The sequence below is a fragment of the Macrosteles quadrilineatus genome, unplaced genomic scaffold, assembly GCF_028750875.1.
Source record: "Macrosteles quadrilineatus isolate MER2022 unplaced genomic scaffold, UCM_ALF_1.0 Scaffold_2__2_contigs__length_208266976, whole genome shotgun sequence".
NCBI classification, from domain to species: domain Eukaryota; kingdom Metazoa; phylum Arthropoda; class Insecta; order Hemiptera; family Cicadellidae; genus Macrosteles; species Macrosteles quadrilineatus.
In genome coordinates this window covers 97,318,872-97,334,006 of record NW_026542595.1, presented here as the reverse complement: position 1 = coordinate 97,334,006, position 15,135 = coordinate 97,318,872, and the positions used below count along the sequence as shown (strand labels likewise).

Here is a 15,135-nt window from a genome sequence, read left to right as displayed (position 1 = left end):
CAACCCACTGATTGTATCCCAAAACTATTATTATGGGGTACAAAAAGAAACAGCCAACATTGGATAATCTGTTTGACAGAATAACAAAATTCAAAACTAATGATCCAAGAGCAAAACAAATAACCAAACTAATTTATGAAATGATGTGTCTTGATTTTCAGCCAAGGTAGTAGAAAATAAAGGCTTCCGAAAACTTGTGAACCATTTAGAGCCATCCCGTCCCTAAAACGTGTTCACAAAAAGTTCTTATTGCTATGTACAATGAAGTCCAAGTCAAAGTAAAAGAGGAATTGCATTTAGCTGCTTATGTAGCAATAACAACCGATATAATACCTCTGTTGCAAATAATGATTTTATGGCTATAACATCCCACTTCTATTCAGGAGAGAATTATGCCCTCAAAATGACGCATAAAAGGCCTTGAAGCGATCCCTTTTACTGAGATTTCCCCCACAGTTGACAACATCAAAAGTTTTCATTCAAAAGTTCTTAACAACTGGGGCATTGCAGCGAAAGTTGTTGCAGTAGTGAGGGATGTCCAACCAATCTGAATTTGAAGCAATACCTTGTGTTGCTCAAACTTGGCAGCTTGTAGTAAAAGATGGATTGATCAACAATCCAAAAATGAAGAATTTGCTGAAATAATGAAGAAACGTGTCGCAAGTTTTAAGCAGGAAAAAAACACCAAGATGTTAGTTATAGATTCAATTGTACAACAATAATCAATTCTGAAGAATGTCAAAACCTATTGGTCCCTACGTTAATGTAAGAATTCAACTTGAGAGTATTCAAACCCTACTGCTCGATCCAGTGACGAAGCTAAAACCAAGGGTCTCTGGTCCTACTGTAGTTGAAGAAGAAGACAGTACTGTTGATTGTTGTGAAAGTGAACTGGCCCAGTACCCTCATGAACCTCATGACCCTAAATGTACCTAAATAAAAACAAATTAGACCCTTAAGATGGGGAAAAAGTCCCTCACTACCGGGCCAATAGTGTAGGTGAAAAACTCAAAAAGTTGCAATTAAGTATCTTTCCTTTCCCCCCAGTACGGTATTCGGTGAAAGACTTTTTAGCACAGCAGGGATAATTTGTGATTCCAAACGCAATTGACTAGACCCTGAACGTGTGAAAATCCTTGTCTTTCTTAACAAGAACGTTGAGTAGGATAGCTCTAGCTTAGTTAGGCCTAGTTTTTATTCTTGCACATCCACAAGTATAGGACTACAGTTCTTATCTGACCGTCAATGAGTGCAGACCGCCGCCACACGGAGCTCCCGTACATAGTTTAGTTTAATTTACCGCGTGTCGTTTGGCGTGCCTACTAGTGTTGTGCCTTGTCCGTGGTTGGTTCATATATATTTTTATACACATATTTTTTCTCGCATTATGGTGAAGTGTGGCAAGTGTGGGAAGGACATCCTCAATGTCAAGGACTGCCGCCACACGGAGCTCCCGTACATAGTTTAGTTTAATTTACCGCGTGTCGTTTGGCGTGCCTACTAGTGTTGTGCCTTGTCCGTGGTTGGTTCATATATATTTTTATACACATATTTTTTCTCGCATTATGGTGAAGTGTGGCAAGTGTGGGAAGGACATCCTCAATGTCAAGGACTGCTGTAAGTGTTCGGAATGTCAGACTCAGTTTCATACTTTGTGTATAAGTGATTCGTTGAAAACTCGCGGTTCGCAAAAAAGTTGGAAGTGTGAAGGTTGTTCATCAACAGTGACAGCGAGTGTTAGTAAAACCGAGGGTAACCCCGACCAAGGAAGTGAGCTCGTTTTAAACGCAATTGCCGCGTTGCGTACTGAAATCAATAGTCGTTGGGACAGTAACGACGAGAAATTATCTAACATTCAAAAGGACATTGGTGTATTGAATAAGGACATAGAGTTTTTGAAAACCAAAGTTGACGCGGTAGAACACCAAGCCAATGTCACATACATTGAAGTGGAAAAACTTATAACAGACAATACTAAGTTAAACACCGAATTGGCCGCTGCCAAATCAGAAATTCAAGAGCTTCAGCAGCATACTAGGAAAAACAATGTTGTCATCTACGGGATACCAGAACTTCAGAGGGGGGCAGATGTTTTCCCGATATTACACCAGATTGCCAATCTACTCCAGCTCCCGTTTTACCGCCAAAACATAAACGCTGCCCATTGGCTTCCAGTAATAAAGCGTGGACATAACCGAAGTCAGCCTATAATCGTTTCGTTTGTGTCGCGCCTCGTGAAAAATGACTGGATCTTTGCTAGACGACAGAGAAAAACCCTGAAAGCCAGTGAAATAGACGTCAGATTTCCCGAAGTACAGGTGTACATTAATGAACAACTCTCTAAGCCAGAGGTTCCCAAACTGTGGTACGTGTACCCCCTGGTGGTACGCGAGACATTGCCAGGGGGTACGCGAGTAGGACTATGCCATTTTGCGCGATCTAGTGGCGAGGGAAGCCAAATTATGCCAGACATCAGCAGTTTAAGTCGTTCCATTCAAGCTCATCCCTCACATTGAATAACTGATTACTTTCGTGTGACAGATTTATCGTGTGACATTCACAATTCTGAATTTTGTATTTTGTAATTTGATTATAATTAAATAAATGTATTAATGTAGTTTCTTGCATTTTATCATTCCAACCTACTAAGTTTCAACATCAATAACTAAAAACAAAAGTAATAAAATAGTAATTTTATATAATATTAAAAATCTTGTATTGCATTTTATAGTTGAAATTCAGATTTTATAACATAGGTCATAGTAATGATGAATGCATATAACTTGGATTTTTTAAAAGCAAACTTATGATACGTGTACATTTTTAAATTAATTGTATTATGGGGTACGCTTTAATACATAGTACGAACTAAGGGGTACATCACCCAAAAAGTTTGGGAACCCCTGCTCTAAGCAATCACGTATACTCTTCAATGCCGCGCGGGACATGGTAAAGAATAAGAAGTTGATCTCTGTTTGGACCCACGACTGCCGAGTAATGGTGAGAAAGACACCTCTTGGTCGACCCATCCTCGTGACCTGTCTGCAAGATTTGGAAGTAGCTGCACCACCTCCGATGATCAACCCCAATCCTCTACCAGACGATCCTGCCAGCTCCACCCTCACTCCTGGTGACAACACCAGCATAGCCGCCACCTGCGACACCGACAACGTTACCACCTCACATGCCGCCACCTGCGACACCGACAACGTTACCACCTCACATGCCGCCACCTGCGACACCGTCAACGTTACCACCTCACATGCCGCCACCTGCGACACCGACAACGTTACCACCTCACATGCCGCCACCTGCGACACCGACAACGTTACCACCTCACATGCCGCCACCTGCGACACCGTCAACGTTACCACCTCACATGCCGCCACCTGCGACACCGACAACGTTACCACCTCACATGCCGCCACCTGCGACACCGTCAACGTTACCACCTCACATGCCGCCACCTGCGACACCGACAACGTTACCACCTCACATGCCGCCACCTGCGACACCGACAACGTTACCACCTCACATGCCGCCACCTGCGACACCGTCAACGTTACCGCCTCACATGCCGCCACCTGCGACACCGACAACGTTACCACCTCACATGCCGCCACCTGCGACACCGTCAACGTTACCACCTCACATGCCGCCACCTGCGACACCGACAACGTTACCGCCTCACATGCCGCCACCAACGTCACCGCCTCCTATGCCGCTGCTACCAAGAGCGCCGCCGCCTCTCAGACCGCTGCCTCTACACAGCCCGACACTGAGTCCAGCCCTGCCAAGTAGGCATAATGTAATGTAAATAATAATTTTCGTCTTAGTTATTCAGTTATATTTTTTTTGTTTTATTTGATTGAACTGTGATATTGCCATAAGCTTTCTCTAATCATCGTAAGTAAATGTTTTTTAAGGGTTTTAGTATTTTATATCTAATGAATATAACCCAGTATACATGTTTGCAAACTATAATAATTTGTTTGTCTGTCTGAAAAATAATCCTTCTGAATCCACAATAGTAAATGTACGAGATACATATTTAAACAAGAAAATAATAATATTTGTATATGTGTGTCTGTGTGTGTATATGTAGGTGTGTTCAAATATAACAAATATAATAAATAGTATGTGTGTGTGTATATGTATATATATTTTTTATATTTGTGTCATTTAAAACTATATACTAGTTAGTCAATGTCCCACAATCGGTTGACCTCATTGTTAAGGCAGATAAAAAAAAAAATACCCCAGAAGCCTGGGATTTTCAGTTTATTTTGATTCAATTATGATTCTTTTATCATTTAAAACATGTTGTCAGATAAAGGGAAACATCTGTTTTGTGCAGAAAGAATTTATTGTATCCGAAAGCCACAGATAAGGCAACAAAAGCAGGCATTCCTACAGCCAATCCAGGCATGCCGAACGATACGCTAGCATTATCTATGGATAAGAATAATTATCAGGACAAACCTTTTATTGAATGTCAGGAATTTTCCGATATAGATGAATTTAGAAATAGTTTTAATAGTTCAGATTCACTTTGTAACCAAAAATTCAGTTTTAGAGTATTACAGTTAAATATTCGGAGCTATAATAAAAACTTTGACGAGTTTTTAGTTCTATGGCAGGGTCTCCAGATAAAATTCCATTGTATAATTTTGACTGAAGCTTGGTTGAGGAACGACAGTGAGCTCACAGCCCTAGAAGGCTATACCCTGTTTAGAACATACAATAGCCTCAATCAATGTGATGGTCTGGTAGTGTACTTAGATGACACGTTATTAGCAACATGTAACCAGATTTGTATAGGTGGAGTCGCCACCAGCTTGTCCATAGTTTTTACGTGGGCAAATATTGATTGTGAATTAATATGCATCTACAGAAGTCCCTCCTCGTCACTAGCTTCATTTAACGACGGTCTTCAAACATTTCTTAGTATGACAAACAAAAAGTCACTTAAAATTATCGCCGGCGACATTAACTGTGACATTCGTAATCCATGCTTAAATTCACAAGAGGAACGATACCTTGACTTGCTTTATGAATTCGGATTTATTCCATGTATAGATAAAATCACGCGGCCAGTTAGTGATACATGTATCGACCATTATTTTATAAAACTGCAAAACAGGCTGAGTGTCAATGCTTCTGTTTTACAAACTTACATTACAGATCATTTTATTGTTTCTCTTGAACTGAAAAGCATTACAGGTATTAGTAAGGCCAACGAGTTTACATACAAGAATACTAATTGGAAAAATATAACAGAAACCTTGAAATCTCAAAATTGGCGACAAGTTTTGAGTTCAAATGACTTAGATGCAGCAACTATACAATTTAATTTGATTTTGCAGAATATCATAGAACAAAACACGTCCCAACAAATATTGAGAGCTAAAACGGCTAAATTAAAACCATGGATTACAAATGGTCTTCTTACTTCTATCCGCAATCGGGATAAATTAAGTAAGAGAGTTAAGCAAAACCCATTCAACACACAGCTCCGTGTTAGATATGTCAGATACCGTAATTCATTGAAATCCTTATTAAAACGTGCAAAAAATGATTATTATAGAAATAAATTAGACGAGTCACAGGGAAATCCAAGAAAATTCTGGGAAATTATTAATGATGTAGCGGGGCGTCCTGCTGGCAAGTCTAAATTTCCGTTGGAAGTTTTCAGTGTGGACCGGGATACTGCCCCCACCAACGATATTAAACACATTTGTGATAATTTCAACGAATACTATGCCTCTGTTGGATCTCAGCTAGCCGAAGCGCTGCAGCCCGCCGGCCCCCTGGAGGTCGACGACGCTGACCACGCCACCGATTCCCAGTTCTCACTAAGGCCTGTCACCATTGAGGAGCTTTTAAAAGTGATAAAAAGTATTAGAGGAAACTCTGCACCGGGATGGGATGGCATTCCCTCAAAATTTATAAAAAATAATGTAGACTCTCTCATTTTACCAATATTATACATAATTAACCTTAGTATACGGGAAGGGAAGTTCCCAGAGGTGTTTAAAGTCGCAAAAGTCATACCTGTTTATAAGTCTGGCCAAAAAAACTTAACAATAAATTACAGACCAATTTCATTAATTTGCACAGTGTCTAAAATTCTTGAAAAATGTGTAAAACTCCAGCTATCGGATTACCTTGAACAAGAGAAAATTATATGTGACGCGCAATACGGATTTAGACAGAACCGCAGTACATCACACTCATTATTTGAATTAACCAAATTTATTTCTGAAGAAATAAATAATAAGAAACGCGTTTTGATAACATTCCTAGATTTGGCTAAAGCATTTGATTCCATTAACAGACAATATCTAATTTCTAAATTGAGACTAGTTGGCATCGGTGGTCATTCATTAAACTGGTTTATCAGTTATTTAGAAAATCGTTTACAATATGTGTCCATCAACGGTGTTGATAGTGATAAAACTAGTATTGACTATGGAGTGGTCCAAGGTAGTACACTCGGGCCCCTCCTATTCTTGATATATATTAACAACCTTTCAAAAGTCAGAACTAAAGGGAAAGTTTTTTTGTTTGCTGACGACACGGCCATGGTATCGTCTGGACGCACGTGGGATGAGGCATATGAACACGCATCTACAGACATTTATAAAATTAAACGCTAGTTAGACCAAAACACGTTAACCCTTAACATAAATAAAACAAAAAGTTTACCAATATTTTTTAAGAGTGAAAGTGACCCTAGCCCTAGGCAACTATTTCTTCATACCTGCGGCGACTTTCGGTCAGCGGCTTGTACTTGTGACGTCATAGAGCGGGTAGAGAAGTACGCTTATCTAGGAATTATAATTGATAAAAAATTCAGTTGGACTCACCACATTCATTATCTCAAACAACGACTTAGAAAGCTCATATATGCATTTTCTCAACTTGCTGGTGTTCTGACCACGGATTACTGTAGGACAGTTTATTATGCTTACGTGCAGTCTTTGCTTCAATATGGTATATTGGCGTGGGGCGGTGTCTCGGCCTCTATGCTTGAGCCTCTGGCTGTTGCGCAGAGGTCATTAATCAAAACAGTCCTAAGCAAACCATCGAGATATCCAACAGAGGATCTGTACTCAGATTTTCGTGTTCATGATATACGACAGTTATTTGTTAAAACTCTTTTAGTCTTTATTAGGTCAAACAAAAACAACATTTTTACCAATTTGCAGCATAACTATCCCACAAGACATAGAATCAACTTTGGTTACCAATTTCCTAGATTAAATATAACCTCCCTAAAAAGTAACCCATATTTTATCGCCCATATCTTATATCGCAATCTTCCGCCACAAATCCTGCAGTATGAGGAGAGCAGTGTCCCGGTGTACAAAAGAAAGGTGAGTACATGGCTTGCCAGCATTGGCCGGACGGCTACGGAAGCGCTGATAAAATCCCCATATAATTGAGCTTATTAGAAAAAAAGTAAAATGTTAGTAAACTGCTGAGACCCTGGCATTGTAGATACATTTTTGGTTGTTAACTTTAATCTTTGGTTACTTTAGGAAATTCTTCTCTGAAATTACTTATTGTGTTATTTTGTCCTCATTCAATTTAGTACATGTTAACTTTTAAATTATGTTTTTATTTAATATTTACTTATTTTTAAGGAATAGTAACCCAGTATATTAATACATGTTTTACTTAGACAAATAAAATTATTGTATATCCAGAATGTAACCGATATTGTTATAGCAGATCTAGAACTCTTTTTCCGCACACGGGCTTATGCCTATGCTGAAAAATGTATTTCTTTATAATTTGTATCTGTTTATTGTTTTGTTTAATTTTTGGAAATAAACGTTTTGACTTTGACTTTGACTACTCAAAAGTAATGACTGTTTATTTCAACTTTAAACAGGCCAAAAAGTGATTTCAAATTTAATTTGTATTCATTATTTCATTTTAATCGTCTTTTTACATTTAGAATTTCTTCGTAGTTGTCTCATTTAATTTGTATTCATTATTACATTTTAATCGTCTTTTTACATTTAGAATTTCTTCGTAGTTAAATTGTATTGCATTGTGTGATTTATATTGTAAATTGCATTTAAATTGTTCAGTTGCGTTTAAACAACGTTCGTTACCAAATGATGAAAATGTAATAGGCCTACTTAAGAAAAATAATTGTTTGTTGTGCTGTAATTTATGGTAATTAATACGCGTTTTGATATCTAAGTAACATAATACTGAGATTTGCTGTTATAAGATACTTTAATGGATGTCCAATAAATAAAATAAATGCAATAAATAAAAACAGTGCTCAGTTCTAAGCGAATTCAAACAGTAGATAAATTTAAATATATTTAAACTGTATTTTGTCAGTAAACAAAAAAACTTTTTTTATTTCATACAGAAAACAAGAAGTAAGGAAATTATAATTAAGGTTACATTATCTTTAGGCAGAGGAAATCAAGAGGCAAATTAAAGACTGCCGACGACTTTTGCCACCTGCTGCAACTTTAATTAACCTTGGGCCAGTTATCCAAGGAAACTTATCTTGATGGTTGGAGACTTAATAATGTAATTAGGCAATAGTAGTTTTGACGGTCTTCTATAGCAGCATTAGCTAATTATTACATACAGGGTGATTGGTACTCAGTGTGACAAAAGTTTTTTTGTGTAAGTACAATGTAAATGAAGTGTGATGATGCGTATCAATGTTCCAAGTCTAAAAGTTAGCTTCTCAAAAAATAATTATATGTTTTTCAAAAATAACCATGCTTTTAAACTTAATACAGCGATTTCTCAATTACCTGTATATGGATTTGAGTAGATAATGTCATTTTCATGTTCTACATTAAATTTTGAACAAGAATCATAGAAAATGACGGGGGATCAGTTGTAAAAACTCCATTGTAAATAGATTCAAAGATAAAAATTTTTACACCCTGTATACAAGAAAGTGTCGGAATATGTTAAAAACTGCGCCATTTTATAGTAGAGTGACTTCGTAGAGTTAACTATGTTTTGCCTCATCACAAATTGGAATGTTAGTCCATTTGATTCGTTCCATGAATATTTTTCTCTCATTTTCAAAATTAATTTCATTCCTTAGGACTGTAAAACGTTTAACAATTGTGCTGAATTTTATCAATTTATAATATTATATCCGTTATTTTTTTAACGCGCTGATCCATACTAAAAACGATTTGAAAATAGTTGCAGTAAAAATAAATATTAACAGTTGAAAAATTCATGTAACGTTTTAAATTGACATGTGTGTATTAAAATGTATATGTGTGGATAAACGACAATAATTACTTTCTTAGCTCTTATTAAATTTATTGCTATACATATATAAATTATTTCAGGGGCAGCTATATGTTTGTGGTACTATCTTTAAAATTTTAAAGCTGATGTGTGCAAGATTTAAGGCCAAAACAATATTTTATCCTAAAAATACAGTTTCTTACACTCGTTTGTTTTACTCGTGATTTCGTCTTATTTCCCCACAGTTAGTTACAAGGGCGCATTTGGCCAAACACCAAATTAAGCGGTCACAGAGTGCAAAGTCAGCCGAGATTAGAGTTCTGATAGCTTGGTTCAGCTCTCACCTTACCCTTATGTGGGATTACCTTGAACTAAAATGCTCAACCATGTAAAAAGCACTGTTACCGAGAACCTTTCTGGTCACAGATTTTATACTATAAAAATGACAATATGCCATACATAGTTTGAATATTCTATAACACACAATTAATTAGCAGTACACTTCTACAAATAGCTAAAGAAAATCACAACTGGCATTAAACATTCACTATAAAGTTTGTAAACAAGTAAATATATTTAAAAGCAAGGGTATATATATATTTGATTATTATTCACCAATAGGGAATTTATATTTCAATTTAAAACTTCAATATTTTAACTGATTATAATTAGCGAAATTACAAAAATAACCCTCGTCACAAAACTTAGAAAATGCGGTAATCATCATTTGTCGTTCATAAGATTCTCCTTACATAAATATATTGATTTTTATTCATGCCTGCAACGCTTTAACGGCCCCTTTTGCTATGGTAACAACGACTTAAGTAATGACTTAACTAGAGACTTAACATCAACTTGATATAATTGTTATCAGCCCTGTTATTATAATAATATTTCAGTTATGTGTAATGATAGTGGTGAGCAATAAGGCTTACATAGAATTGTCTTCAGCTTGACAGACACCATCTCTTGCAGAACATTGTTATCGGATATTCAAGTAACAAAACCAATAACCGTGACAGTGACAAGATGTTGACATTGATAGAATGTACCTGGGCACATATCGTGGTTTACTGTATTTTTCTTAAAGACTTCGTGCATCAACTAGTTTAAAAAATGTAAAGTAAGATAAAAATAACTGAAAGGGCGATTTAAAACTTACCTTACTCCAAGGTTTGCTTTTATGAACAACAAAAAATACTAGCGACGTTAGATGAATTATTTATAGTCTATACGCACTTATCTAAAGAATATTTATGAAATCAAGCACGAATAATTAAATATATGTTGACCTTTTATATAATCTGACTGAAAGTGTTTATACCAAACCGATCAATGCAAGTGCAGCTGAAGTCTCTCTCCAGGCGAAGCACGTCTGACTGATTGGTGTTCTTCCACTTGAAATGTTTACCTCTTACCAACATCCTACGTGGAATATCGAGATCCTCTCTTCCTCTCATGTAAATTATAGAGGAGTTACGTTTCCCCTTAAAAGAATCAATGATGTTTGACAACACATTCCATTAAACCTGATTTCCTTTGTTTATGAAAACAATCTAATTTGCTATCCATATAATAGTTAAGCTGTAGAGGAGTTACGTTTCCCCTTAAAAGAATCGATGATGTTTGACAACACATTCCATTAAACCTGATTTCCTTTGTTTATGAAAACAATCTAATTTGCTATCCATATAATAGTTAAGCTGTGGAGGAGTTACGTTTCCTCTTAACAGAATCGATGACGTTTGACAACACATTCCATTAAACCTGATTTCCTTTGTTTATGAAAACAATCTAATTTGCTATCCACATAGTTAAGCTGTTTAAATAGTTTAGCTGTTTATATTTCAAATAGAATTGCATTTTGATAAACTGTAAAATATAGAACAGGTACGCATTATAAGAACCCTCCTACCTTGAAAATATTGCTGCAGCAAGATATTACGAACTCTGCCAGCCATGTTTTTGGTGAACATCTTCACTGCAAGAAACTGAAATATTTTTGCCTAGGCCCAAAGGAGTCGGAGAAAAACCATGTACCAGATTTGAAGAAATGCGGAATGTATCCGCAGATAATGAAACATATTAGCTACTTGACTGATAATGCAAGGAGTCTGATATTACAAGATAGCAATAACTCTGCGGAGCATCTTAATTCCGTTGTTGCTAAGGTAATTGGCGGTAAACGAGTGAACTTCTCGAGTCGCAGATCGTATGAAGCCAGGTGCTCAGCAGCGGTAGTCTCTCACAATTCCAGACTAGCGTTGTACACTCTCCACAAATCAATTCTTAAGCATAGCCTAAGAAAGATTTTAAAATCTTTTCAGCAAAGACAGGTGGGAAAAGTACGCAAATCTGCGATCAAAAGAAAAACATCAGTGAAGAAACTAAAGATGGAAAAAATTATGTTATTGAGCAGAAAGAGTCGATGAAAAGCTACGGGCCCTTTTCATGTATACCAACCTGTGGCCAGCTTTTGAGCCGGACATGCCACCAGACTTGCTGGAAAAAAAGAAAAAAGATTTCATCAAATGTCTTAGAAGAACCGAGGAAGAGCGGGAAAATCTTCAACAAGCTACGGTCATGCAATCGCAATGCGGAATTATTGGCCTTTGCGGATGATCTGGTCTTACTAGCCAAGGATGAACTAAGAAACAGTTGAACAGTTGATCAGCAAAATTTTTATCAATGTTGCAGTTTGCTTGATTTTTTACAACATTAATTGTCTCAACCATTCGATCAACTCACTCAACAACGGTAACAGTTAATCTTTCAGCACGATTTATTTATTTATTTATTTACAGACGGAAAACTCCATTTTCAAAACATACAATCATGGCAAGAATTTTCATTCAGACTTACATAGAACAATTCATCATAACATCAAGATGACCTGACTGAGAACCCTAATAAATAAGAATGTATCGAAATATATCAATATATATAACAATAAATAACAAAAAATAACAATGAATAACAATGAATAACAATAAATAGCAATAAAAAACAATAAATAACAATAAATATAACAACAATAATAATTAACAATCAACATGGGGAACAACAAATTTGGTAATTAGCTAACAAAGATAAAAAATCAAAAAACAAGTAACAGTAAACAACAACTACAATGATAAAGAAACAAAAAAGAAGGTAACAGTATAATGATCAACAGCAGCTAAGCGTAAAAACTCTTCAGCCCATTTCTAAAGACTTCATCAGACATGGAGAAGAAGTCCAGGTGTTCTGGAAGACAGTTTCCAAGGCGATGGAGACGAGGCATAGTGCTGTGGTACGCATATTGTGTAGAGCAATATCTCCTCTCAAACAGTTGTTTTGATCTTGTCGATTTCAACGCTCGAAGGTCGATTCTTCCCAACAATTCAGGTGAGTCAACTGAAGCTGAGATTATCTTCCTCAGAAACATTAAATCGGAGACTCTACGCCTGACTGACAAGGGTTGAAGACGAAGGAGGTGGCTTAGCTCGTCCAAGGGTACATCTTGATAACGAAAGCCCAGCTGCAGTCCAACAATTCGAACGAATCGTCTTTGTATTCCCTCAAGAAGTTCTATGTGGCCCAGCTGATACGGTGACCACACTGGAGAACAGTACTCGAGGATAGGGCGGATAAGTTGAACGTAAAGAGTCCTTAGTGCTTCTGGCGAAAAACCGTCCTTAGACACTCTAATTCTACTCAGAGAGCTAGACAGCTAGAAGACAGAGAATATGCTCAACTCAGCAAAACCATCCCCTCAGGACATCCCCTTCGGGGGAAGGCAAACTGGGCCTGGGGGAAGACCGTTGATACGGCGACCCGAACGGGTACTCACGGGCGGTGCGCCACTGACAAGGCGCCTGTCGGAGGCCTGCTTGTGTTTACTGGCAGCGAGGGAAAGAGTGACTAGGTGAACCCTTGTCCGAGCTCGAAAAATGGCCTTTTTCAAGACCACGCCGGGTCGAAGCGCGGGGCCACCCGCCATCTCCTCATGCAGGACGGAAGAGCCGCAGGACCGAGTCCGGACTAAACGGCGGGGACATGGAGCTGGAGGGTGACTCTCCGAAGAAGCCTCGCATCCCCCCCATCCTCCTCGACCTGCCCAAGGGATGGGCGAGCCATGCCGGGACTCTGGGTCAACTAGTCAGCGGGGATCTGACCGCACACTGCTCAGCCCGGAACCTGCGGCTACAGACCAGGACTGTGGCTCACTTTAGGACCATTCAGCGGTATCTTACGGAAAATAAGATACCCTTCCATACATTTGCCCTGTCAACAGTGAGCCTACTGAAGGTGGTCTGCAAGGGCCTGCCGTCTACGCTCTTAGCTACCGAAGTCAGGAGTGAGTTCGAACATCTTGGCTATGCAGTCGTCGAGTCGAAGCTGCTGAAGACACAAGGGGGCCGGAACACAAACCTCTGGCTGGTCACCCTGCGGAAGACGGACGGAGCCTTCGAACGTGTACAACCTTGACAGGATGCTCTACTGCAAGGTGGAGCGAGGTGGTTGTATCATGTGTGAGGATATAATTGAATGCTCTGTTGAATAATTTGATTCTAAACGTCCTTTAATTTCTGTATCAATGATATTTTTTTTTTATTTCAGGCGATTTCCTGATTTTACCGGCTGAGGAAACTGTCGACGTGACAAGGAGTATATTACAAGTATTTGACAAGTTGTTTCTCAAAAACATCAGTGTTGTCGGAATACGGAAGAAAACTGATATGAAATGCAGACAATTAATATTTAAAGAATTTAACATGTGGATGAAGTGTGGCACAGATTGCTACACTCATCGATCCTACTGTCACTCAGGGGACGCAAATCGCTGATGGTTGGGACAAATTATGTCCATGCAAAATCTGTAATTAAATGTAATCCCCTCTGGCAGATTAAAACATATTTTCCTTAAAGATTCCCCGACATTTTGGGATCTGACCATCTCTACCTGTTCGGTATAGTAAAATATTCTTTTCAATGATAAAATCATGAATTTCTGATCATTATTCTCGATCATCTATCATAAATAATTATACAGGAGAATGCAGGCCCAATATCTTACGCTAAATTAAACTCAATTAAAATAACTATTTAAATATCCAGTTATTTAGTTTCAGTAAAACAAAGATCATAAAAAAAAAAAAAAAAACAAATCGTGTAACTACTGTAGGCTATGTATAATGATTCATTGTAACTTAGGCCTCTAATTTGTGTTTTCATACACTTTATTAAATTTTGTTAACATTTAAATGGTGTTTTTGGTTTTTTATTCCCATGAAGGTTAGTTTAATAAGTATTAAGCCTAAAAAAACAAATTAGGTGATAGAAATCACTGTTAATTAATGAAAACTTCAAACAACCCTCCTAAGAACCCGAAATGTTATTGAATCATAGTGTGAAATTTAACAATATTCTTGTTTAGTTTATAGGAACATATTTTTATGATCAAAATATATTTTTTTTATTTCATAACTATTACTTAATTTATAGGTATTAATTAGAAATGTGAAATTCAGTAGTAACAGACATAACTAATTCTATGATACTAAACCTAATGGACGTAAGGTTAAAATACTAAGGTTTATAAGACGTAACTGTACAGTTACCCTAAATAAGGCTTAGTATTTAACAGTTACGGCTATTCCACCTCGTAATTCTGGCTAAAGACTAATAAAAAAACCATAGTAACTGCTGCCAATTATTAAAAAATTGTATCTTGCTAAAAAACACTCACATATTTGTTAAGAGTAAAATTACCAACATTTATATGTATTTTAAATTACGGTTTGATAAAAAATACGCAATCGGCAGTTGCTTAAACTTTGAAGTGGGTTTTCTCCATTTTACTGTACATGCAGTTACCCCCTTTGTGCTTAGTAGGGCAGT

The 15,135-nt window shown here is 37.3% G+C and overlaps 1 protein-coding gene across 1 annotated transcript; it reads left to right on the top strand.

Moving 5' to 3' along the window:
- The first annotated feature begins 3,184 nt into the window (after positions 1-3,184).
- On the top strand, positions 3,185-11,874 carry LOC128984655 (uncharacterized). Its single transcript, XM_054403988.1, has 3 exons — positions 3,185-3,797; positions 5,650-5,898; positions 11,726-11,874. The coding sequence occupies exons 1-3, from the start codon at positions 3,185-3,187 to the stop codon at positions 11,872-11,874; spliced, it is 1,011 nt and encodes a 336-aa protein (XP_054259963.1).
- The last annotated feature ends 3,261 nt before the right edge of the window (positions 11,875-15,135 follow it).